The 26,912-nt window shown below is 41.3% G+C and overlaps 1 protein-coding gene across 1 annotated transcript in view; it reads right to left on the reverse strand.

Annotated features, from left to right (window-relative positions):
* Positions 1–100: 100 nt before the first annotated feature.
* The window catches only part of LOC132767817 (deoxyribonuclease-1-like 1), a 32,495-nt gene continuing 5,683 nt past the window's right edge, over positions 101–26,912 (reverse strand). Inside the window, exons 2-9 of the mRNA XM_060763146.2 lie at positions 25,740–25,916; positions 17,073–17,161; positions 15,599–15,688; positions 15,329–15,441; positions 12,668–12,780; positions 10,987–11,144; positions 8,688–8,784; positions 101–5,288 (exon numbers count right to left, since the gene is read on the reverse strand). Coding sequence (XP_060619129.2) covers positions 5,154–5,288; positions 8,688–8,784; positions 10,987–11,144; positions 12,668–12,780; positions 15,329–15,441; positions 15,599–15,688; positions 17,073–17,161; positions 25,740–25,883 — 939 coding nt within the window. The 5' untranslated portion in view covers positions 25,884–25,916 and the 3' untranslated portion in view covers positions 101–5,153. The remainder of the gene's footprint in view (positions 5,289–8,687; positions 8,785–10,986; positions 11,145–12,667; positions 12,781–15,328; positions 15,442–15,598; positions 15,689–17,072; positions 17,162–25,739; positions 25,917–26,912) is intronic.

A 26,912-nucleotide genomic window follows, 5' to 3' on the forward strand; every position in this document is an offset into this window, starting at 1 on the left:
AAAACCTACAACAACCTACTCTGAGTTTATTCCACTATCTTGATCCATCAAGCAATCAGAAAGAGGCCGGTGTGCCAGAAGTATAATGAAAACAAACAAGTTCTTTACGAATTTCTCATTTTATTGATCTTTTCAAATTTGCGGTTGAGTTCACTGAAGAGCAAGAGCACATCACAACTGAGGCTAAATCAGAGAGACAGAAAGTGTGTGTGTGTGTGGGGGGGGGGGGTGCATCTATACTGTAGAATTAATGCAGCTTGATCCCACTTTAACTGCAATGGTTTAACACTATGGAATCATGGGAGCTGTAGTTTGACAAGGTGTTCAGCCTTCTCTGCCAAAGAGTGCTGGTGCCCTGCAAAACTACCACATTAATTCTACTCTGTAGATGCACACTGGGTGACCCTGGGAGAGTCACACTCTCTCAGCCTCGGAGGAAAACAAATCTTGTTAAGAAAACTCTGTGATAGGGTTGCCATGACTTGGAAACAACTCGAAGGCGAACAACAACAACAACAAGCCGTGGCAGTTAGTGCTGTTAACCCACAAATGACAAGACATAGAATGATAGCGAAGAAGAGAGAATGCAAATCAAGAATTTTAGGATATGATCCTGTTTCCTTCATGAGAACCTTGAACTTCACTGAGGGCAGTTTGGACAGCACTGCAATATGTTGTTGTTGTTTATTCGTTCAGTTGCTTCCGACTCTTCGTGACCTCATGGACCAGCCCATGCCAGAGCTCCCTGTTGGCCGTCACCACCCCCAGCTCCTTCAGAGTCAAGCCGGTCACTTCAAGGATACAATATGTTAACAATGACAAAACTTTTCCCATTGAAATTTAAACAAGACGTATGGTTGAATTGTATTTGAAGCTTCTGCAAGCAGAAGTGAAAACTGGCACACAGAAGTATAGAGTTGCAGAAAAACATGATACAGTTCCAGGAAAAGCCAAACATGATTATCACTGAATTAGAAATTCCTACAAAACATTGCCAGAATTCTTCTAAGAGGTACAATCCATATTTACACTTTTCTTTGTAGAAGTTAAACCTCAGATGAAGTGTAAAACAGTAAGGCTATGGTAGCACCTTCGCACACACAATATTGCCCTGAGCCAAACATAGGAAATCTAACAATATATTTCACCCTTGGAATGAGTTCCTGTTATTACATTTTTATTGTTTCTTCCTTGACCTAAATTGCTTTGTGATTCATCAAGAATAAAATACATCCAAAAGATCCACAACAGAAAGTTTCTCTGCAATCTAGATACACTTGCAAGGCAAGTAAATTTTTCATCCTGTCCACTGAGGATGAGAGGTAAGTCAGTAGTTTTAAATCAGAAGCCAGACCCTTTCTGTTTTCTTCAAGGTGTTGTTGGAGTGCAATGTTGGGCAGTCCTAAGCAATACAGAGAAGAGCGAGGAGTGCTGGGAGTTGTAGTCCACCAATAGCTGGAAGCTGCCCTGTTTGCACCACTGATTTAAACTACAGAGAGGTAGATCTAGGACAAAAATTACAAGTAATTACTCTTGAAGAGCGCTCCTACATTGAGAGGATTAGAGAGAGGTCAAAAATATAATTTTTCTTTCAAACTGGAACACATTTATGTTGGACGCTTTGGCATGGGAATACATGGTCTTTACATTTTCATAAGGCACATAAGACAAGCTTCCTTCTTTTCCTTTGATTTAGAATCCAAACAGAGGACTCTATTTTATAAAGCCATTCCCAGCTTTTGGAAATGGCTTTATTGTCCCTTTTCAATTATAACCAGAACCACTATATGCAGCAAATAACCTACTCCTTCAACCCATTTTATTATGTGTTTACAACCTTCCACATGCTTTTACAGTCACATGCTACTTTTCTCTCTCTCGACCAACTGTGTTATTTAGCTTTTGTGCACATTTGGAAGTTTGCTATCATTAGATCTAGTAGTAAACATGTTCTAAATGTTTGATTTATATATTTAAATATCTAAGTTTGTTACTTTTGAGTTGTTTTATAAGTACACCTGATGTTGTTTATTTTATTATTTATTATTTGATTTGTTTGTTATGTTATGCCGGCATTGAATGTTTGCCAATTTTCTGTTGTAAACCGCCCTGAGTCCCCTTGGGGAGATAGGGCAGTACAGAAATAAAGTTGTTTATTATTATTATTATTATTATTATTATTATTATTATTTATAGTCAATTATACAGTGGCTCCCTTTGTATCTGCTTCCAAGCATGCTTCTCAGATAACAACATTCATGAATGTTCAGGCATCATTATATACAATGGCACAATAAAGTGGTACCCCTTATTTTTTTTTTAAAAAAAATAGCTTGACACTACTTTAACTGCTGTGGCCCAATGCTATGGAACAACGAGAACTATAGTTTTACAAAGTCTTTAGCCTTCTCTGGCAAAGGGTGTTGGTGTCCCACCAAGCTACAAATGCTAGGATTCCATAGGATTGAACCATGGCAGTTAGTGCATCAAACTGCATTGATTCTACGGTGTAGACCAGGGGTCCTCAAACTTTTAAAACAGAGGGCCAGGTCACAGTCCCCCAAACTGTTGGAGGGCCAGATTATAATTTGGAAAAAAAAATGAATTCCTATGCACAGTGCACATATCTTATTTGTAGTGCAAAAAACACTTTAAAACAATACAATAATTAAAATGAAGAACAATTTTAAAAATATAAATTTATTAGTATTTCAGTGGGAAGTGTGGGCCTGTTTTTGGCTGATGAGATAGGATTGTTGTTGTTGTTGTGTGCTTTCAAGTCATTTCAGACTTAGGTTGACCCTCAGTGAGGGCCGGGTAAATGACCTTGGAGGGTCGTATCTGGCCCTCGGGCCTTAGTTTGAGGACCCCTGGTGTAGACCATCCTTAGTCCTAGCTGGAGATGGGAACTTCTACAAGCAAAGCATAATTACCTGCGAATCATAAATCTTCCTAATCGGAATTCCATAGAATACTCAAAACTCACCCTGGGAGTCTGAAGCAACTAAATTAGAATATTTGAAAACGTATGCAGATCTTTTGGGTGCGCTTACTTGGCAGCAATCAGAATTCAGATTCATGACAGTGAAAGACAGTGTACTGTGGATGAGGAAACAATCTGAACATTAGGAAGAACTTCCAGACTGTGAGAGCCGTTCAGCAGTGGAACTCTCTGCCCCAGAGCGTGGTGGCTCCTTCTTTGGAAGCTTTTAAACAGAGGCTGGATGGCCATCTGTCGGGGGTGCTTTGAATGCAATTTTCCTGCTTCTTGGCAGGGGGTTGGACTGGATGGCCCAGGAGGCCTCTTCCAACTCTATGATTCTATGATTCTTCCCTGCAAAGCCAAGGTGCATTACTATCCTTGGTCTATTATTTTATCATTTGAGGCAGAATATCTTACAACTGGAACTCTTTTATGGCCGTGAACACAAAGTCTAAATCATCTGAAATTAAACTAAGAAATATTTGTTAGCCTTCTTATGCCACTCAAAAAGCTATGACCCGAGACAATAATCTGCTTAATGATAACACTATCTGACTTGTGTTAGCACATGGCTACCACTTCAATTGCAATGGCTACATCTTTATGTAGTCTTGAGTCTGCAGTTTGGGCGAAGACACCAGAAAAACTTCATGGCTGAGAAGTCTAAAGGCCCAAATGCAAATCCCAGAATTCTATAGGATGGAGCCATGGCAGTCAGAGTAGAATCATTGTGTTATAATTCTGTATTTTGAATGAGCCCAGAAGTCATGCTTCATCTGAATCTTGTTTGAGTAACTATACTTTTCTGTTTAGAACAACTGTTCCCAACCTTTTTAAACCTGGGACCACTTGAACAGGGACCACTTTGACCAGAGACTACTCTCTAACGTTAGTACCAAAAGAGTTACGAATCCGTTTTTGGTCAACATTAGATTTGGTTGGGTTATTTGGGTGCTGATTCAGAAAATTGCATTAGATAGATCACATCAGTTCTAAGTTTCTAATACAAAACATATACCATCCAGTAGTTGCCGTCTGCTCACCCAAGGAAAACTATATTTAATAATCTAGAGCTGATGTGGCAATAGTAATCTTTCATGGGTAGTCAGCCTTTCCCCTCCTGACATTCCCGTTGCCTCGACACTATAAGAGGGTTTCGTGAGACCAGTCACTCTCATTGCTGCGTGGCTTCGAGGCAATGTGTAGTAATGGTGAGGCCGCGGACCATATTTTCCTTCTTGTAGACCACTGGTGGTTCACAGACCACAGGTTGGGAACCATTGGTTTAGAAGATCCAAAGGACAACATGGATGAGGGGAGTCCATCCATGACATAAAAGCATTTCACTCAGCTGCTCAGTGGTCCAACACATAGCGAAGTATACAGATCTGGCAGTTCCAGAAACTTGCATAACAGGCACTTGCAGATGAGATGTTTACTATACAATCACATTGTTCCAGTTGAGTAATTGTAAGGGAAGAGGAGCCCTTAGTGGTGCAGTGGGTTAAACCCTTGTGCTAGTAGGACTGAAGACAATAAGTTGGAGGTTTGAATCTGGGGAGAGTGCAGATGAGCTCCTTCTGTCAGGTCCAGCTCCCCATGCGGGGACATGAGAGAAGCTTCTCACAAGGATGGTAAAACATCAAAAACATCCAGGCAACATTCTTGCAGATGGCTAATTCTCTCACACCAGAAGCAACTTGCAGTTTCTCAAGTTGCTCCTGACACGAAAAAAAATTGTAAGGGAGGGCCAGACAATAATGTCTTTGTGTGTAGCCATCGACATGTTTCTCTACTCTTTCACAGGAGCATTTTTGTCCCTTCAGAAGCACTCAACATCTTCAAAACACAGGTTGCACCAATGAAATGGATCCACCTCCTTTGAGGCTGGAGAGATCATGAGATGACAAGACTCATCTGAAAAGATGATAATGCTTTGTAAAGCAGAAAGCAGTAAGAAAAGGAGAAGATCACATCCTAGGTAGATTGGCTGAATCAAGGAAGTAAGGCTGCCCCGAGTTTGCAAGATCTGAGCAGAACTCTTCATGATTACAGCTCTCAAAGATCTCTCATTTATAGGGTCTCCATGAACTAGAGTCAACTTGGCAGCAGTTGGCAATTGATACAAATCTTGGACAGATGTCACAATCCCAGAAGGTTTGGAAAAATTTCAAATGCCATGCCTTGTACCAGATATCATGGCTATGGCCAACAAGAGAAGACCAAATGGTCGGATTGGCTGGAGTCCCCAACAGGCTGAATACAGCTCCACCTCAACAGGATAATGATCGCTAATCTCCAAAGCCTGAAATAGTAAAAAAGAGAAAGAGAACATCAGGATCTTCTGGTGTTTAAACTATGAATAAATAACAATAAATAACAGAAATACAGTTAGCACTTCATGGGAGTTATAGTTTGACAAGGTCTTTAGCCTCATCAAACTACAACTCCAAGGACTTGACACCTCTTTCAGTACCTTGGAATCATGGGAGTTGTAGTCTGGAGAGCACGAATGCCCTTCAGCAGAAAAGACTAAAGATCTTTTCAAAATACTACTCTGCATTGAGCCAGAGTAAATAAAAACTTTTTATTCAGACAGGCTTTTAAAGATGAAGGTTTTAAACATCTAGTCAGGGGTGCTGTGGTTTTTAACTCTGAATATGTCTTAATGGATTTTAAATGTGAATTTTTAAACACTGTTTATACGTAATTCTGTTTTATTGTTTGCATATTTGTATATTTGTATTTTATATATATATATATATATATATATATATATGAATTGTTAATGCTTTAATGTTAAGCTGCTTTGAGTCTCCTTTGGGAGAGATAAAGCAGAGTATACATAATAATAATAATAATAATAATAATAATAATAATCAAAGCCAGAATTGAAAAGTCGACAACAGATCCCAAATGTAGACTCTGCAAGGAAGCAGATGAAACAATAGTTCATATTCTGAGCTGCTTCAAGAAGATCACACAGACAGACTACAAGCAGAGGCACAACACCATTGCTCAGATTATTCATTGGAACTTGTGTCACAAATACCATCTGCCTGTGGTGGGATCACAAGCTGGAAAAAGTTACAGAGAATGAACACGCCAAACTCCTCTGGGACTTCTGGATTCAGACAGACAGAGGTTTGGAGCATAATACACCTGACCTCACAATTGTGTTAAAAAACGAAGTATGGATCGTTGATGTCGCAATCCCAGGTGACAGCAGGATTGCAGAGAAACAACTGGAAAAGCTGACACAATATGAGGATTTAAAAATCAAACTGCTAAGACTCTGGCACAAACCAGTAAAGGTGGTCCCAGTGGTGATCGGCACACAGGGTGCAGTGCCTAAAGACCTTGGCCTGCACTTAAATATAATCGGCGCTGACAAAATTACCATCTGCCAGCTGCAGAAGGCCACCTTACTGGGATTTGCACGCATTATTCGCCAATACATCACACAGTCCTAGGCACTTGGGAAGTGTCCGACATGTGATCCAATTCAACAGTCAGCGGAGTGTCTACTGTGGACTCATCTTGTTGTGTTTCTAATAATAATAATAATAATAATAATAATAATAATAATAATAATGTCACACTGTATCAATTCCACAGTGTAGATGCACACAAAGAAGCAAGGAGCCAGGTATGAACTGCAGGCTCAGCATCTTGGGGTAATGTTTTCCAGGGATCTGATGCAGAAATAGTCTACATGTTGCCTTGTAGAGTACCTACAGCTTTCCGCTGTCATTGTACTGCATGGATATCTGCTAATAAAGAATATTACAATGACATTTGAAATCTCTTGTGCTTTCTCTTCCAAATAACTTTGTCTCAATTATTCAGGCTTCCTAGCTTTTAGGAGGGGAATACTTGAATAGATCTTGGCTCTAGGTCTGGCATCATTCACCAAATATGGGACTGGAAGCAGATAAACATCACCTATCTTAACATCTAGTTTTCCCAGGCTATGCAAGAGTTTACCTGTAGTTCTTTCTCCTGCTATGTAGTAAATGGATCTGGCCCTACTTCAGGTTTACTGCATTGGCTATCTACAGATGTAAGGTTGTTATAAAAGGGAAGCAAACATTAGTTGCTGAATTGCTTATTCCTTCTTTGTGGTTGGAGCCCCCAGAGGTGCAATGGATTAAACTCTTTTGACGGCAGGACTGAAGATCAACACGTTGGAGGTTTGAATCTGGGGAGAACATGGATGAGCTCCCCTTGTCAGCTCCAGCTCTCCGTGCGGGGACATGAGAGAAGCTTCCCACAAGAATGGTATTCCCTGGGCAATGTCCTTGCAAATGGCCAATTCTCTCACACCAGAAGCGACTTGCAGTTTCTCAAGTCGCTCCTGACATGAAAAAAATTGTGGTTTCTTGATCTCAAATGACAAATTAACTCGGCCAGACTACAACTCCCATGATTCCTTAGCACTGACTGTGAGGGACTAGGAGGATCCCCCTCCACTTTCTAAAACAATTGGAAGCAGTAGTTTGATCCACAAACCACCAATGGTCCTTATATACCTTAACCTATCTATTCATGAAGCAAAAATAGCTTAAGGTTTTTAAACGAGTCATGTTATTGTTAATGTTTATTGCTTATTTTTTGCTTATGAGTTTATTTATTGTTTTGTATTACTGTTTGCTATTATCTATTGTTGTATTGTGGGCTCGGCCTCATGTAAGCCACACCGAGTCCCTTGGGGAGATGGTAGCAGGGTACAAATAAAGTTATTATTATTATTATTATTATTATTATTATTATTATTATGTTAGGCCTAGAACTCATGCCAGGCCTACAAGGCTGTGGCAATTTCTATTTCAGTAGTGTGATATATCTATTGTTGGTTTTAGCCTGAATTTTAAAGGGGTATACAGTCAGCTCTCTGTATCCACAGATTCTACATCCATGGATTCAATTATTCATAGTTTGATTTAAAAAACACCCCCAAAATCAAATATTGATTTTGCCAATTTATATACTGGACACTTTACTACCCCACTGTATGTAACAGTACTTGAGTTCTAACAGATTTTGGTTTCTGAGCTCCTGGGTTGAATCCTAGAGTCATTTAAAAGGAACCCAAACAAGGATCAGTACCATGGACAGCATCTCTAACATTCAGGCTAAAACCTGGAGTAGATTTATCACTCTTTTCACAGGAAAACCACTCTGAAATCCTTGGATTCAGCTTTGTATACCTTTTTCTTTGCTGAAGTGATCCAATACAGCATTGTGTAAAAACAATCTTCTTTGGTTCCTAGTTTGTTTGTTGAGGTAATTCACAATCTTAGTTTTTACTTACAAAGCTCTAACTGTTATGAGCTGTGGTAGAGCAATGCGTTAAATCCTTGTGCTGGCTGAACTGCTGACCTGAAGATTGGCAGTTCAAATCCACGAGACAGGGTGAGCTCCTGTCTGTCAGCTCCAGCTCCCCATGTGGGGACATGAAAGAAGCCTCCCACTTGATGGTAACACATCTGGGCGTCCCCTGGGCAATGTCTTTACAGATGGCCAATTTTCTCACACCAAAAATGACTTTCATTTTCTCAAGTCACTTCTGACATGATAAAAAAAAACTGTTATGAGTGCTCTCTCTTTGAAAACAGGACATATTCTTAATTTTTCTGGAATGGAATAGTATTATGCACGTGTAACAAGCAATGGTTCATGTCCAAAAGAGAAGTCCTGGTACCTGTTCCTCTGAGAGTCCAAATTCCTTGGCGAAATCAAAAGGCTGAGCTGAACCAGGCACGATTGCATCCAGACAGCGCTCACCATGCACCACAATCCTGTATAGGAGTCAGGGAGAATAAGACATGCATTAAAGCAGAGCAGATGATGCCCATTTTCGCCTGATTTACTGTATTCAAACTAGTAATATCATTTGAAATGCTTACATACTACACCATGGATGCAAAACCTCCAAATGTTGCAGGCTATCATTTCAATTCTCCTTTATCATTAGCGATACTGGTTTTCCAAGTCCCTGATTTACACAGACTTAATGATTTCATTTGGTCAACTCTTCAAATTATAAGTTAGTCTTGTAAAATTTGGGGGCACTCTTGTTCATCATGGCATTGAGTCATGGGTCTGGGACTTGGTTTCTGGACTCTGTATGTATTGATGATGTTACTTGGAAACGGTTCTGAGTCCCCTTGGGGAGATAGAGGAGTATATAAATAAAATTTTGTTGTTATTGGACATCTGCCCCAAAGGCATCTTAAATGCCTTGAAGGCATCAGATCTTGCCTGAACTTGGAAGTACTAACTAGGGCAGGATCAGCCCTAGTTAGTAATTGAGTAGAGACTGCTGAATATCACCTGTATGCTATACCTCAGAGGAAGAAACTGGCCAAATCACCTTTGAGCATTCCTTGCTTAAGAAAGTCCTTTGAAATTCATGGGGTCACTATAAGTCAACTGGCTACTTGAAAGACACACAGACACATGTATGTACTGTATTGTCAAAGGCTTTCATGGCCGGAATCACTGGGTTGTTGTAGGTTTTTTCGGGCTATTTGGCCATGTTCTAGAGGCATTTCTCCTGACGTTTTGCCTGCATCTATGGCAAGCATCCTCAGAGATAGTGAGGTCTGTTGGGACTAGGAAAAAGGGTTTATATATCTCTGGAATGACCAGGGTGAGACAAAGGACTCTTGTCTGCTGGAGCTAGGTGTTTCAACAGACCACCTTGATTAGCAGTTGATTGCCTGGCAGTGCCTGGAGCAATCTTTTGTTGTGAGGTGATTAGATATCCTTGTTTGTTTCCTCTTCTTTGTTGTGCTGTTCTAATTTTAGAGTTTTTTTAATTCTGGTAGCCAGATTTTGTTCATTTTCATGGTTTCCTCCTTTCTGTTGAAATTGTCCACATGCTTGCTCCAGGCACTGCCAGGCAATCAAATGCTAATCAAGATGGTCAGATGAAACACCTAGCTCCAGCAGACAAGAGTCCTTTGTCTCACCCTGGTCATTCCACAGATATATAAACTCTTTTTCCTAGTTCCAACAGACCTCACTACTTCTGAGGATGCTTCCCATAGATGCAGGCAAAACATCAGGAGAAATGCCTCTAGAACATGGCCATATAGCCCGAAAAAACCTACAATAACCCGTGTATGTACTGTTGGAAAAAACCTGGGGGTAGGTATGTGATTACCTACCTATCACATCCTCCCTATGCTGCACACTGGACTGATTGTCTCAGAGTAAGCTATTAATCAAACCAAACATTATAATAATAAAATAATAATAATAAAATGAAGGGATTCAGGTGGTTTCCAGCATCTAAGGCAAACATTCAATTGCTGGATAGAAAGCCATACAGACAATTCCATCAAAATAAACACATTTAACAATATAACACAACCTAATTTAACTCAATGAACAAAATAACAACAACTAAAAGCATAATAAAATACTAGGACATTGCAGAGTCTTTTACCAGTAGTCAACAGAGTTTTATTGCACAGCCTCCGATTTTGTTGCAGGTTACTGTTTTTTAGAAAACACTTGTTTTCATCCAAACTCTCAGTGGAGGCTTTAATCTTGACATATTGCTTATGTACAGCTATATATACATCAGGATCCCCTGATTTCCTATCGATATATACAAAGATATACTCACAACCAATACAGCAAGAATACAGAGAGAATCATGGCAAGAACATCCAGGCAAAAGAGAGTGCATATGGCGGCTACTCTCTTTTATACCCATAGCTTCACATCATCAAACAGGGACAACAATGAATGACACAGCCCTTGTCATGCCAGTCATATGTTCATGACTCAGCTTCCTTTCTTGCCCCTCCAATTCCACATCACCACTTGCTCAACCCTTTCAGTGGATGTGTGTGACCACATGTCTATTAGAACTGTATTTTTCTAAACAATAATGGAGTTACAGACTATGCAATCTATCTAACAGTGCATTATCTACCTAACATGTATCTGCTCCCAAACTCCCACATTGATGGCACCCACATTCCTACCTGTCATAGGCACAACGAGTGTTCTCTCGAACAGTAGTGTCAGCTTTGTCACCAATGAGCCAGTGAAACTCAGGCTTTTGGCGTAAGCGGATATTTCCCCATCGTTTCTTTGCCACGTAGCCACAGTCTGCATTGAAATCGCCCAAGAAAATCATGTCCTGTGGTGGGAGCGAAAGAGAGACTATTAGGTCTCCAAAAGTCTTAAAGTGAACAGCAAGGACAATGGATTACCACAGCACAAAATATACAGACATTATCAGGGACAGGTTAAATGAAAGTTAAATGAGGCTGTGGTTAAATGAAATGCGACCAAACACCATGAAATTACCTGACTTCCAATCCCAGCATACTATAGAGTCACTCTGGAGGACCTAGCAAATTCCTATTGAAGTATCTTCTCAAGGAATTTGCTAGGTCTTCCATAGCAACTTTATGGTAACTTCCAGGGGAAGCATACCATAGAATTGCCTGCAAGCCCTAGAAAATTCCTAGAGATACAATTTTTCTACAGATATGGGTAGGCGAAACAGGTGCTATTGTTGTGCAGTTATGTGGGACATACTATATCAACGGCATGGGAGGTTTTTTTTGTTAGATGGCAAGAGAATAGTTCTTTGAGCTCTATCCAAAAAGGGACCTATGTGCACAAATATCACTAACAGGATGCCAGGGCAGATCTACCACTTCTAACAGGAGGACTGACCCTAAAACTGCGTTCTCACCCAAGACTGGTCTTGAAGATAACAACCAATATTTATAAGCTCCTTGTTGAATGCCAAGAGCACTTCATGAAGATTGTTTTGTAATCCTTACCAAGGCTTTGATGATGATGAGATACCTGCTTTGCAAAATGGTGGCCTGCCTAATAGCCTTAGAATCATAGTATCATTGAGTTGGAAGAGACCTCCAGCCCAACCCCCTTCCCAGAGTTGGAAGAGACCATCCAGCCCAACCCCCTGCCAAGAAGCAGAAAAATCACATTCAAAGTACCCCTGACGGATGGCCATCCAGCCTTTGCTTAGAAGCCTCCAAAGAAGGAGCCTCCACCACACTCCAGGGCAGAGAGTTCCACTGCTGAACAGCCTCACAGTCAGGAAGTTCTTCCTAATGTTCATATGGAATTGTCTTTCTTGTAGTTTGAAGCCATTGTTCCGCATCCTAGTCTCCAGGACAGCAGAAAACAAGCCTGTTCCCTCCTCCCTATGACTTCCCCTCACAGATTTATACATGGCCATCATGTCTTCTCTCAGCCTTGTCTCCTTGTTTTCCTTGTTGTGGGACTGATAGTAGAAAAGCAATACATAATTGCAACTAGTTACTATTGTTCAAGCCAAGAATAATTTCCAAAGTGGGCCATTGTGATCTGTTTTGGGTTATTCTGAAGTGCCCAACAACATCAAGAACCCTAGAAGAATTCTAACTAATCTTTATTGGTCATTTGTTAGTCTTAATTTAAAATCCCCACTCCTAAGCTTTATCACACTTAACAGAATATATGTGAATCAATATCAGAGACCTTCCTTTCTATCTGATGCTATTCCACACCAGTTGTGGATTAGCTGAATTGGATGACCTTTATGGTCTCTTGATGAACTCAATGATTCTATGAAAAGTCAGGAGATGTCTAGTAATTTGTTTTCTTACAATACCTCCTTGCTCTTTGCAATGCCTCACATCATACCTTGGTATTCCAGCGTTCCTGCACATTCAGGAAAACATCATAGAGTGCATCAATTTCAGCTTCAGCCTTGGAGGGCATCGTATGTTGTGGGATCAGCACCAGCTCAGGAAGTGCTTGAAGGTGTGGAAATGAAGAATATCACCACAAGGGATAGAAGAGTCATATCAGCTCGGACTTCACTTCCCAGATATTGAGACTATCTCCATTAACTATAGTTCGAACAAATCAGGGTTCCTTGGTACCAGACATCCAAAGGAAGGATTTTAAAATAAATCTTCCAATTACCCCCTCCAGCGTGCAAAAGTGGAAGAGAATGGATTAGAGACTCATGACAGATTTACCCAAATTGGGTTGTTGTAGGTTTTTCCGGGCTATATGGCCATGTTCTAGAGGCATTTTCTCCTGTTTCGCCTGCATCTATGGCAAGCATCCTCAGAGATAGTGAGAAGGATGCTTGCCATAGATGAAGGCAAAACGTCATGAGAAAATGCCTCTAGAACATGGCCATATAGCCCGGAAAAACCTACAACAACCCAGTGATTCTGGCCATGAAAGCCTTCGACAATACATTTACCCAAATTATTTCTAAAAGCACACAACAAAGGATGACACTGGGAAACTAATGAAATCTTCCTTTCCCCATATTAAGAACAGAAAAAAGGGATTGTGTGGCTCAACCATAACCACTGGCATAATTTCCACCATGCCTAGTTGCCTTCACAAATATACAAAATGAAAGGAAAGTTTACTTTACTATTGTCCAAGAGAACTTGGGCTCCATCTACATGGCCATATAACGCAGTTCAAATCCCGTGTTTTAAATCCCGTGGATTGTTTTGCCTGTTTTTGTTCAAGTGAGCATTTTTTTTGGGAAAACTAGCACAGCATTTCTTTGAGCATCACCAATTTTTCTTTTGTGCAATTTCAGGTTTCATGTTGTACTTTTTGAAGTTGTGATTTAGTATTTGATCAGACACAACCTAGGAATTATAATCACTCTCTTGAGAAAATTGCCTAGCATCATCCGTTTTCTAGCTCATTTTCCTTGCGAAATTTTGTGCTGCTGTAAAGGTCAAGGTTTTCCCCTGACATTAAGTCCAGTCATGTCCGACTCTGGGGATTGGTGCTCATCTCCATTTCTAAGCCAAAGAGCCAGCGTTGTCCATAGACACCTCCAAGGTCATGTGGCCAGCATGACAGCATGGGGTGCTGTTACCTTTCTGCAGAAGCGGTATCTATTGATCTACTCACATTTGCATGTTTTCGAACTGCTAGGTTGGCAGAAGCTAGGGCTAACAGCAGGAGCTCACGCCACTCCCCGGATATGAACCTGCGACCTTTCCAATAGCTTTAACCCACTGTACCATGGGGGGCTCCCTTGTGCTGTTGTAGGAAGTCAAATATTGAGCTGAATGTTTGGGGATGAGATACAACTTAGTACTCATTTTCTTAGGCACCTTGCTTGTTTTAGATGTGGAATTCAGTAGGATCCATGTCATGATCCTTTATGCCAGTATGGCAGATATTTTAGGTAATTTTCTTGTGATCACTATATGACATCAGACTTCCAAACTTCCCACATGTTCAGAACAGCTGGGAAATGGAGGTTTTTGGTGAATAATAATAATAATAATAATAATAATAAATGCTTGGGAAGTGTTCGACTTGTGATTTTGTGATACGAAATCCAGCATATAGATCTCATTTGCTGTGACATACTGTGCTTTTGTGTCAATAATAATAATAATAATAATAATAATAATAATAATGGCACAAGCCAGTATGGGTGGTCCCAGTGGTGATCGGCACACTGGGTGCAGTGCCTAAAGACCTTGGCCTGCACTTAAACACAATGGACGCTCACAAGATTACCATCTGCCAGCTGCAGAAGGCCACCTTACTGGGATCTGCACGCATTATTCGCTGATACATAACACAGACCTAGACACTTGGGAAGTGTCCGACATGTGATCCAATACAACAGCTCGCAGAGTGTCTGCTGTAGACTCATCTTGTTGTGTTTAAAAAAATAATAATAATAATAATAATAATAATAATAATAATACATGGATAGACCGCACTATTTCTCCGAAGGAACTCAGGGTGGTTTCCAACACATAAGGCAAACATTCAATGCCTACGAAGAACATATAAACAAAATACATCAAACAATATACAACAATCTAACAATAAACTTAGCACCAATTAAATTAATCAAAAACTACAACTCAAATAACCCATTTAATCATTTATTAATGATTAATAATCAGAGGTCTAGGGAAATCATAGTTCTGGGACCAGGCCTTCGGACAATAGATGTATGCAGCTTTTAGCGGGACAAGGACTGGAACGGCGACTCAACTGATGAGATTGTTTTATAGTTTTAATAACTGTTTTGATGTTTGGTGATGTACTATTTTAATATGATTTATGTCTAATGTGTGGGTTTACTATTGTAGTTGTAAGGCATTGAATTTTTGTCATTATCCATGTGTAAACCACTTTGAGTCCCCTTCGGGGTGAGAAAAGCGGTATATAAATAGTATAAATACTATAAATAAAGAAAAGAAATAAAGAAATATTCTCTCCCCTTTACCCTAACTTCACACTTTCCGAACCCTCAGCTAGAAACAGAACTTCTGATGTTTTCTGAGCCTTTACCTTTGCTTGGAAAGCTGAATCGCACAATGAAAGGCTCACGCGCAAAGACATCAGGCCGCTCTGGATGTTCATCTTCATATTTATAAGAGTCCAACACCCGTGTTCTTTTATTCCTACAGGAATGGAGAGGCACAGATAAACAATGGGAGATCAGATTCCAGGGAAAAAAGGAAAGGTGCAACACTAAAAGTGTGTGGAGTGTGCCACCAAAGCAAATATATTAGCGGGGAAAAAGGCAGCCCACCACAGGGACATAATGGTGTACCTCACCTGTAAAAGAATACATAGCGTTCTTGATAGTTGCTCCGGCCCAGTAGAGGACTGGTGATGTAGCTGTAGACATCGGTCCCATTTTCAAACCTGAAGGGAAAGGAGGCAATGAATGTCTTTGAAAAAACAAAGTACATGTGCCATAGCAAAGCTCTCTGTCCCACTTCAATCTATAAAAAAAAATGTAATGTTCGTTTGTGGGATTAACAGAACTCAAAAACCACTGGACGAATTGCCACCAAATTTGGCCACAAAACACCTACTAACCCAAGGAGTGACCATCACTTAAAGAAAATTAATTTTGTCATTTGGGATTTGTTGTTGCTGGGATTTACAGTTCACCTACAATCAAAGAGGATTCTGAACCCCACCAACGTTGGAATTGAAGCAAACTTGTCACATAGGACTCTTTCAACCAACAGAAAATTCTGTTGGTGGGCATAGACCTTGAGTTTGGGAGTTGTAGGCATAGACCTTGAGTTTAACCTCAAGGCATAGACCTTGAGTTTGGGAGTCCACAGAGAGTATTGTGGACTCAAACAATGAGGGATCTAGACCAAACTTGGCACGATTACTCCATATGCCGAAATGTGAACACTGGTGGAGTTTGGGAAAAATAGACCTTGACATTTGGGAGTTGTAGTTGGTGGGATTTAAAGTTTACCAACAATCAAAGAGCATTCAGAACCCCGTCAATGATAGAATTGGGTCAAACTTCCCACACAGAACCCCCACAACCAACAGAAAATACTGTATTTTCTTGTGGTCTTTGGCAACCCTTCTGACACCCCCTCGTGACCTCCCCCCAGGTTTCCCAACCCCCGGGTTGAGAAATGCTGCCTAAAGGCCATCCAGTCCACCTCCCTTCACCAAGGCAAGAAAACATAATCAAAGCCCCCCCGACACAGAGTCATCTAGACACAGATATAGATAGATAGATATGATTCACTCACACACATACATATGTATATGACAGATATAGTATCCTAGATTTGAAAAGGATTCCTAAAGAAGGACAATGATATGTTGCATGTTCCAGAGTAGGCAAACCAGGCAATCTCTACATCAACACTGACAAAGAGACAACAAGAAGCATTGTTTACACACAAGCATCAAGAAATTACATATATTAGAAACCAACACTTTCTCATTACTTTATTTTCCAGCTCACCAGACTGGGCCACAGCAACGCATGGCAGGGGACAGCTAGTAAGATATAAATGGGCAGTCCTGTTGGTTTCAGGCTGGGTTTTCTTGTTTCTGCCACTTTCAAAGACACTGGTGACAGGATGGGACTTCAGGTTATTTAGGTTGGAACACTGTCACCAAATGTCTTTTTCTTGTGAATTGGGTGATACTGATGAACCAGCCTTCTGTACCACTGGCAGTGCTTCTCACTGTCCCCTTACACCACTATCCCGTCCCTGATGGATGTCCCCTTGATAGCATTTCCGCTCTCATTACTTATGCTCACCGATTCAGGGCCGCTGCCAAAGCAGGAATGGCTTTTCCTTTTGCATCCATTACCTCTTGTAGAACAGCAATATCACAACGAGCCAGAATCTGTGGGGTGTGCAGGAAAGGGGTACCAGTTAGCGAATGCTTTTTGAATCAAATTATTTTCTTCCTTTGTGGGTTTGCCCAAGTATTATCTCCCATCAGCCATTTTCCTACTACCAGTGATAGGAATCTGACAACACATTCCCAGTAGAAACTCAAAGGACGTTTTGAAATGTAATTGTACTAACTATGGTATAATAAAGTGACTTCAGTTATATAGTGGGTGGAAAGGAGGCAAAGTGTTGAATTTTTCTTCAGTTATAATAGTAGTAGTAGTAGTAGTAGTAGTAGTAATAGTAGCAGCAGCAGCAGCAATAATAATAATAATAATAATAATAATAATAATAGGTAAAGGTAAAAGGTAAAGGTTTTCCCTTGACATGAAGTCAAGTTGTGTCTGTTATATAGTGTTATTTGCACCAATTAGCTCAAGGCAGTAGACACGAATTTCATGTATCCTCACAACTGAAAGGGAGCTAGATCCAACTGAAAGGGAGTGGGTGGCCCAAAGTTACCGAGTAAGTTTCATGTCTCTGAGGAGACTTGAAATTAGAAGTCCCTGCCAAACACTTTATTTTGGTTTCTTTATTATTTGTATAGTAATCTGTTAACTGCAATAGCCTTTAGCCACATCCCTACTTTTGAGTTGTGGTTACAGTCCTGTGACTTAGGTAAGGTAAAGATTTTCCCCTGATATTAAGCCCAGGCGTGTCCAACTCTGGGGTGTGGTGCTCATCTCCATTTCTAAGCCGAAGAGCCGGCGTTGTCCGTAGACACCTCCAAGGTCATGTGGCCGGCAGACCCCTGCCCAGGAGAGACTATGCCCATGTGAGTCTGGCTACACTGAAACAACTGAACATGTGCTCCTCCAATATGTATTCTATAGAGACACTAGAGCTAATTTCATCACTCCATGGCTTTTAAAACATCCAGGGCGCACTGAAAGATATTACACCCTCCTGTTGCTCTCGGACTCTTGCTCTGCGACAACCTACAGTGTTGCCAAGTTCTGTGCAGCAACAATTAACATTAGATGGCTGATGACCAACTCTACCAGGCAACTTCCTGCCGGGAATATAGTTAGAATGATTTGTAATAACTGAAATGCTGTAAATGCTCCCCTCTCATCCCTTTTTAGAGCTTCCCAGTTGTCTGATATTTGTTATTAGCCGCCCCCCTATTTTAGATTCATACATGCACCTTAAACTGTAAGTTTAGTCTGTTTTATCTTTTTAATTTGTCTTTTTTATAACATGTTTCTAATCTGCTTTTATACCTGACCTACTTGGGAACTGCAATTCCCTTTCTTGGGCACCGGTGCCCCATTCTATACTGTGCTGGTCAAAGACCGTAATAAATCATTGATTGATTGATTGATTGATTGACACCTCCAAGATCATGTGGCTGGCATGACTGCATGGAGCGCCGTTACCTTCCCGCCGGAGCGCTACCTATTGATCTACTCGCATTTGCATGTTTTCAAACTGCTAGGTTGGCAGAACCTGGGGCTGACAGTGGAAACTCACACCCCTCCCCGGATTCGAACCTGCGACCTTTCGGTCAACAAGCTCAGCAGTTCAGCGGTTTAACCCACTGTGCCATCATGACCTCCAATAATAATAATAATAATAATAATAATAATAATAATAATAATACATTCTATTTATTATCTGCCTCTCCTGATGGCTTGAGGAGGGGTACATCAAAGTCAAAACATATGAACATAAAACATATACAATAAAATGCATAAATAAAAACACACCAGTATAAAAAAATAGAACTTGTTTTTCAGGTAGCACTTATAGAGTTTTAAACCTCACTCAGCTCCCCGAGACATGCAACAGCACATAAGCAGCTCTTATTTTCATTTTATTTATTATATTAACTCAATTCATTTGTATTCTAACCTTAGCATTTGATCCCTTTAATCTTTTTTTATGTGCAACGGAGAAGACCTTAAATCTTTCTCCACATAATGCTGGGAAATGGACGTGCATGTTGTACTTGCATATTCCATCTGAACACGAGGAAGAACTTCCTGACTGTGAGAGCTGTTCAGCAGTGGAACTCTCTGCCCCAAGTGTGGTGGAGGTTCCTTCTTTGGGAGCTTTTAAACAGAGGCTGGATGGCCATTTGTCAGGGGTGATTTGAATGCAACATTCCTGCTTCTTGGCAGGGGGTTGGACTGGATGGCCCATGAGGTCTCTTCCAACTCTTTGATTCTATCATTCCAATTTTAAAGGGGCCCTCCTGTTTAATCTTTTGACCTCCCATTTTTTCAATTGTTGTCCTTCCTCATTCTTAACTTCTGCTATTTTGACCGCAGTCTGATGTTGCTTGGCCACATGTGTTCCAGTGAAACATGCAATTACACCGGTAGAAGGGGCAAAACATGGGACACGAGGACCGGGCTGTTGTGCAGCTAGTTAAACTTTTGACCTCCCATTTTTTCAATTGCTTTTTAAATGTCCCATTTTTCTCTCTTTCTCCCACTTTCCCCCTTTGTCTACAGCTTGCTTTAGCTTCTTCAACTGGGCTCAAAATGCAATTAGCTTAGTAGGGAAAAGGGGACAAAAAGGGGCAGAGCTTTGCTCTTCTGAGTAGCTTCAGACGAAAGCAAACTGCTGCTGCTTCTCTCAGCGTGTGTGTCCTTCCTCATTCTTAACTTCTGCTATTTTGACCGCAGTCTGATGTTGCTTGGCCACATGAGTTCCAGTGAAACATGCAATTACACCGGTAGAAGGGGCAAAACATGGGACATGAGGACCGGGCTGTTGTGCAGCTAGTTAGTAGCCAGCTGCATTAAATCACTTCTGACCAAGAGGTCATGAGTTCGAAACCAGCCCGGATCAGAGTGAGCTCCCAACCATTAATAGTCTAGCTTGCTGTTAACCTATGAAGCCTGAAAGGCAGTTGCATCTGTCAAGTAGGAAATTTAGGTACCGCTTTATGCGGGGAGGCTAAATTAACTAATTTACGACAACATAAAACCTTCCAGCAAACTTTTGTTGAGAGGTGATTAGATGTCCTTGTTTGTTTCCTCTCTGTTGTTGTGCTGTTGTAATTTTAGAGTTTTTTAATACTGGAGGCCAAATTTTGTTCATTTTTATGGTTTCTTCCTTTCTGTTGAAATTGTCCACATGCTTGTGTATTTCAATGGCTTCTCTGGATACAGCATTTTATTTGAGAACACAGAAATGCTGGACTACTCTCACAACCATCATGTCAGACTACACAGAGAAGCCTCTCAACAAAAGTTTGCTCCAAGCACTGTCAGACCATTATATGCTAATCAAGGTGGTCAGTTGAAACATTCACACCTAGCTCCAGCAGACAAGAGTCCTTTGTCCCACCTTGGTCACTCCACAGATATATAAACCCTTTTCCTAGTTCCAACAGACCTCACTAACTCTGAGGATGCTTGCCATAGATGCAGGCGAAACGTCAGGAGAAAATGCCTCTAGAACATGGCCATATAGCCCGAAAAAACCTACAACAACCCAGTGATTCCGGCCATGAAAGCCTTTGACCCTGTCATTGTATGTTTGCCATGTTAGTATATGTGCATTGTAATCCGTCCTGAGTCCCCTGCGGGGTGAAAAGGGCGGAATGTAATTACTGTAAATAAATAAATCAATAATATCATAGACCAGACCTCATAGGACAAGGTTTCCATTGCTATCTTAGCTCCACTCTGGCATCAAAAATATGCCCAGTTTAAAGGCTTTGTGAAAGTGTTCCTGATGAGAGGTTATTCAATTTATAACCTTTCTATATATGTTTCTTCTGTTCCTTTTTTTTTTACACACACACACACACCCTGGCCTGGCTTTAAAAAAACCCAATTGAGAAGGGAATAGTGGAATCATGTCTTCTACGTTGGCCTCTGATTAGTAATGGCCTGTCTTTTCTTCCCTTGCTTCTGCCTATTCCTCTTCTTTTCATTGGAGTAGGAATGATGGACCCACTGAGCCTTCAAATATTTTAGCATACATTTCCCAGATGACGCAACAAGGATGGGCAATACCCTTAAATGAGGAGTGTTACCATCAAAGAACACCTGGAAGGCCAAAGAGTCCCCACCCTGCATCAAAGGTGACCCATGTAAGAGGATTGCAAAGCAGAATTTCAGCAGGATAATAGCATATATGGCCAATGCTTATCACACAGTGCCACATCTGTCCTGCTGCTGCTTTGCATCCCGTTGACTAGTAATGTGCACTATCAATTACTCTCCATAGTGCTCTATTTTCATTACTGGTGTCTATGCTGTAGTTCTAATACACTGCCAATCACATGGCATCACTGGCCACGATTCTCCTTCCCTCCTTCATTATTTTTTATTTTTATGAGCAGCCTACTTTTGTTCCTAGCCCTTTTCTTTTCCTTTTTCTTTTTTAATATTGTGTTTCCAAAATTGCAAAATGGTGGTAAAAAAAGTTTTTAAAAAAAAAATCCCCAAAGTAATGCTACAAGAAATGACATTCTATCTGAACATGAGGAAGAACTTCCTGTGAGAGAAAGCTGTTCAGCAGTGGAACTCTCTGCCCTGGAATGTGGCAAAAGCTCCTTCTTTGGAGGCTTTTAAGCAGAGGCTGGATGGCTATCTGTCAGGGGTGCTTTGAATAAGATTTTCCTGCTTTTTGGCAGGGGGTTGGACTGGATGGCCCATGAGGTCTCTTCCAACTCGATTATTCTATGATTCTACTAGCCATTCCCTGCCATGCGTTGCTGTGGCCCACATGGGGGGTTCTGTGTGAGAGGTTTGGCCCAATTCTATCCTTGGTGGGGTTCAGAATGCTCTGTGATTGTAGGTGAACTATAAATCTCAGCAACTACATCTCCCAAATGTCAAGATTCCATTTTCACCAAACTCCACCAGTGTTCACATTTGGGCATACTGAGTATTCGTGTAGAGTTTGGTCCAGATCCATCATTGTTTGAGTCCACAGTGATCTCTGGATGTAGGTGAATTACAACTCCAAAACCAAAGGACACTGCCCACCAAACCCTTCCAGTATTTTCTGTTGGTCATGGGAGAACTGTGTCCCAAGTTTGGTTCAATTCCATCGTTGGTGGGGTTCAGAATGCTCCTTGATTGTAGGAGGAACTATAAATCCCCGCAGAATGCAGGGGAATGGATGTGGATGTTGTACTTGCATATCATCCCAATTTTAAAGGGACCCTTCTGATTAATCTTTTGACCTCCCATTTTTTCAATTGCTTTTTAAATGTCCCATTTTTCTCTCTTTCTCCCACTTTCCCCCTTTGTCTTCAGCTTGCTTTAGCTTCTTCATCTGGGTTCAAATTGCAATTAGCTTAGTAGGGAAAAGGGGACAAAAGGGGTAGAGCTTTGCTCTTCTGAGTAGCTTCCGACGAAAGCAAACCACTGCTGCATCTCTCAGCGTGTGTGTCCTTCCTCATTCTTAACTTCTGCTATTTTGACCGCAGTCTGATGTTGCTTGGCCACATGTGTTCCAGTGAAACATGCAACTACACCGGTAGAAGGGGCAAAACATGGGACATGAAGACCAGGCTGTTGTGCAGCTAGTTAGTAGCCAGCTGCATTAAATCACTTCTGACCAAGAGGTCATGAGTTCGAAACCAGCCCGGATCAGAGTGAGCTCCCAACCATTAATAGTCTAGCTTGCTGTTAACCTATGAAGCCTGAAAGGCAGTTGCATCTGTCAAGTAGGAAATTTAGGTACCGCTTTATGCGGGGAGGCTATATTAACTAATTTACGACAACATAAAACCTTCCAGCAAACTTTTGTTGAGAGGTGATTAGATGTCCTTGTTTGTTTCCTCTCTGTTGTTGTGCTGTTGTAATTTTAGAGTTTTTTAATACTGGTAGCCAGATTTTGTTCATTTTCATGGTTTCTTCCTTTCTGTTGAACTGCTTGTGTATTTCAATGGCTTCTCTGGATACAGCATTTTATTTGAGAACACAGAAATGCTGGACTACTCTCACAACCACCATGTCAGACTACACAGAGAAACCTCTCAACAAAAGTTTGGTCCAAGCACTGTCAGACCATTATATGCTAATCAAGGTGGTCAGGTGAAACATTCACACCTAGCTCCAGCAGACAAGAGTCCTTTGTCCCACCTTGGTCACTCCACAGATATATAAACCCTTTTCCTAGTTCCAACAGACCTCACTAACTCTGAGGATGCTTGCCATAGATGCAGGCGAAACGTCAGGAGAAAATGCCTCTAGAACATGGCCATATAGCCCGAAAAAACCTACAACAACCCAGTGATTCCGGCCATGAAAGCCTTTGACCCTGTCATTGTATGTTTGCCATGTTAGTATATGTGCATTGTAATCCATCCTGAGTCCCCTGCGGGGTGAAAAGGGCGGAATGTAATTACTGTAAATAAATAAATCAATAATATCATAGACCAGACCTCATAGGACAAGGTTTCCATTGCTATCTTAGCTCCACTCTGGCATCACAAATATGCCCAGTTTAAAGGCTTTGTGAAAGTGTTCCTGATGAGAGGTTATTCGATTTATAACCTTTCTATATACGTTTCTTCTGTTCCTTTTTTTTTTACACACACACACACACCCTGGCCTGGCTTAAAAAAAACCCAATTGAGAAGGGAATAGTGGAATCATGTCTTCTACGTTAGCCTCTGATTAGTAATGGCCTGTCTTTTCTTCCCTTGCTTCTGCCTATTCCTCTTCTTTTCATTGGAGTAGGAATGATGGACCCACTGATCCTTCAAATATTTTAGTCTATATTTCCCAGATGGCCCAGCAAGGATGGCCAACACTCTTGAATTAGGAGTGCTACCATCAAAGATCACCTGGAATGCCAAAGAATCCCCAACCTGCATCAGAGGTGATCTATGTAAGAGGATTGCAAAGCAGAGTTTCAGCAGGATAATAGCATATATGGCCAATGCTTATCACACAGTGCCACATCTGTCCTGCTGCTGCTTTGCATCCCGTTGACTAGTAATGTGCACTATCAATTACTCTCCATAGTGCTCTATTTTCATTACTGGTGTCTATGCTGTAGTTCTAATACACTGCCAATCACATGGCATCACTGGCCACGATTCTCCTCTCCTCCTTCATTATCTTTGCTTTTTATGAGCAGCCTACTTTTGTTCCTAGCCCTTTTCTTTTTTATTATTTTTTAATATTGTGTTTCCAAAATTGCAAAATGGTGGTAAAAAGAAAAAGTATTTTTTTTAAAAAAAAATCCCCAAAGTCATGCTACAGAAAATGACATTCTATCTGAACATGAGGAAGAACTTCCTGACTGTGAGAGCTGTTCAGCAGTGGAACTCTCTGCCCCTGGGTGTGGCAGAGGCTCCTTCTTTGGAAGATTTTAAGTAGAGGCTGGATGGCTATCTGCCAGAGGTGCTTTGAAAGCGATTTTCCTGCTTCTTTGCAGGGGGTTGGACTGGATGGCCCATGAGGTCTCTTCCAACTTGATGATTCTATGATTCTACTAGCCGTCCCCTGCCATGCGTTGCTGTGGCCCACATGGGGGTTCTGTGTGAGAGGTTTGGCCCAATTCTATCATTGATGGGGTTCAGAATGCTTTGTGGTTGTAGGTGAACTATAAATCCCAGCAACTACAACTCCCAAATGTAAAGATTCTATTTTCCCCAAACTCCACCAGTGTTCACATTTGGGCATATTGAGTATTCGTGTAGAGTTTGGTCCAGATCCATCATTGTTTGAGTCCACAGATCTCTGGATGTAGGTGAACTACAACTCCAAAACCAAAGGACACTGCCTATTAAACCCTTCCAGTATTTTCTGTTGATCATGCAAGAACTGTGTGCCAACTTTGGTTCAATTCCATCGTTGGTGGGGTTCAGAATGCTCTTTGATTGTAGGTGAACTATAAATCCCAGCAACTACAACTTCCAAATGACAATATCAATTTTTTTGTGTGAAGGACATACATTGGGTTGTTAGGTGTCTTGTGTCCAAATTTGGTGTCAATTCGTCCAATGGTTTTTGAGTTCTGTTAATCCCACAAACGAACATTACATTTTTATTTATATAGATGCTGAGTAGGGCATAGGGCAGCAAGATGAAGTTATGGAGGCTATGCAGAAGACAGATCGCAAGGCCATCGTTTCTCTAAACAGAACCAATATGCTAGTGTAGATAAATGTGATAATAAATGTAAACACAGTATACTGTCGAGGGCTTTCATGGCCAGAATCACTGGGTTGTTGTAGGTTTTTTCAGGCTATATGGCCATGGTCTAGAGGCATTCTTTCCTGACGTTTCACCTGCATCTATGGCAAGCATCCTCAGAGTCTGAGGATGCTTGCCATAGATGCAGGCATAACGTCAGGAGAGAATGCCTCTAGACCATGGCCATATAGCCGAAAGAACCATAAACAGTATGTTTCCAGTTCCTGCAGTAACGTGATTGCAGCAAGGCAGCAGACTGGTATGATTAAGTCCTATGCCAATCTGAGATAAGACGCCCCACCCACACTAGTCAACACTACGGGCATCATGTGGGGTCAGTAAATGCTAAAATGAGATCTCAGCTTCCTTCCACCCTTCTCCCTCCCTGCAATTGTATTGACGCTTCACCTTGACAAAAATGTCCACAACGTGGGCTTTATCCACCTTCCCTTGGGCGAAGCGCTGAGTGTTGAAGGCACAGATCCGGAAGGAGGTTCCCGGGGAGCACAGCATCAAAACGAGTGAGATGGAGAGAAGGCACGGGGGATCCATCCTTCGGAATCCTATCTCGTTCCTTTCTAGATCCTGTGGGAAATCAAACAAACAGAGGAAGGCAGGAAAGCAGACAGATTGAGGAGGAACTGGGGATCTCAGGGAGAGATTACTGTAGAGCTACTGCTAGTGTTTAGGAAGAGATCTTTTACATCATCTAAATATAGAGCTGAGGAACCCTACTGAATGAAAAGCAAGGACAGCTGCAAGATGCCCAACAGTTCATGCTTCCAGTGCCAATCACAGCTTAATAGGTACAGTTTGGTTTGAGCCATGGTACTGGAATGCTGGTTTTCTTTTGGAAGGAACAGCAGATACGGAAGAAGGGTGACAGAGCAAGACAAACAGAGACAGATAGAAAGTGAGAATATCAGATTTTACTAGTTCCATAGTGCTGAAGAAAGCATTAAAAAGGTAAAGGTAGTCCCCTGACATTAAGTCCAGTCATGTCTGACTCTGGGGTGTGGTGCTCAACTCCATTTCTAAGCCAAAGAGCCAGCATTGTCCGTATACACCTCCAAGGTCATGTGGCCGGCATGACTGCACGGAGCGCCGTTACCTTCCCGCTGGAGCGGTACCTATTGATCTACTCACATTTGCATGTTTTCGAACTGCTAGGTTGGCAGAAGCTAGGACTGACAGCGGAATCTCATGCCGCTCCCCGGAATCGAACCTGCGACCTTTCAATCAACAAGCTCAGCAGCTCAGTGCTTTAACCCACTGCGCCACCGGGGGCTCCTGAAAGCATTAGGCTTGTTAAAATCTGAACTATGCATGTTACAGTCTTGATTCTGATCGGTGGTCCTATCTGGATTCTTAGGCAAAAAAAAAATCATATTAAATGCAATAATGTGATTAATTAAAATTCTGGTTATACCTGCAACTACTGGCAATGATAGGCCTTAAACCAGGCATGGGCAAACTTCGGCCCTCCAGGTGTTTTGATCTTCAATTCCCAGAAATTCTAGCCAACTTAGGTATTGTGGGAGTTGAAGTCCAAAACACCAGAGGGTCGAATATGGCTACACC

This window comes from Anolis sagrei, chromosome 2 (genome assembly GCF_037176765.1).
Source record: "Anolis sagrei isolate rAnoSag1 chromosome 2, rAnoSag1.mat, whole genome shotgun sequence".
In the NCBI taxonomy this organism is placed as follows: Eukaryota; Metazoa; Chordata; class Lepidosauria; order Squamata; family Dactyloidae; genus Anolis; species Anolis sagrei.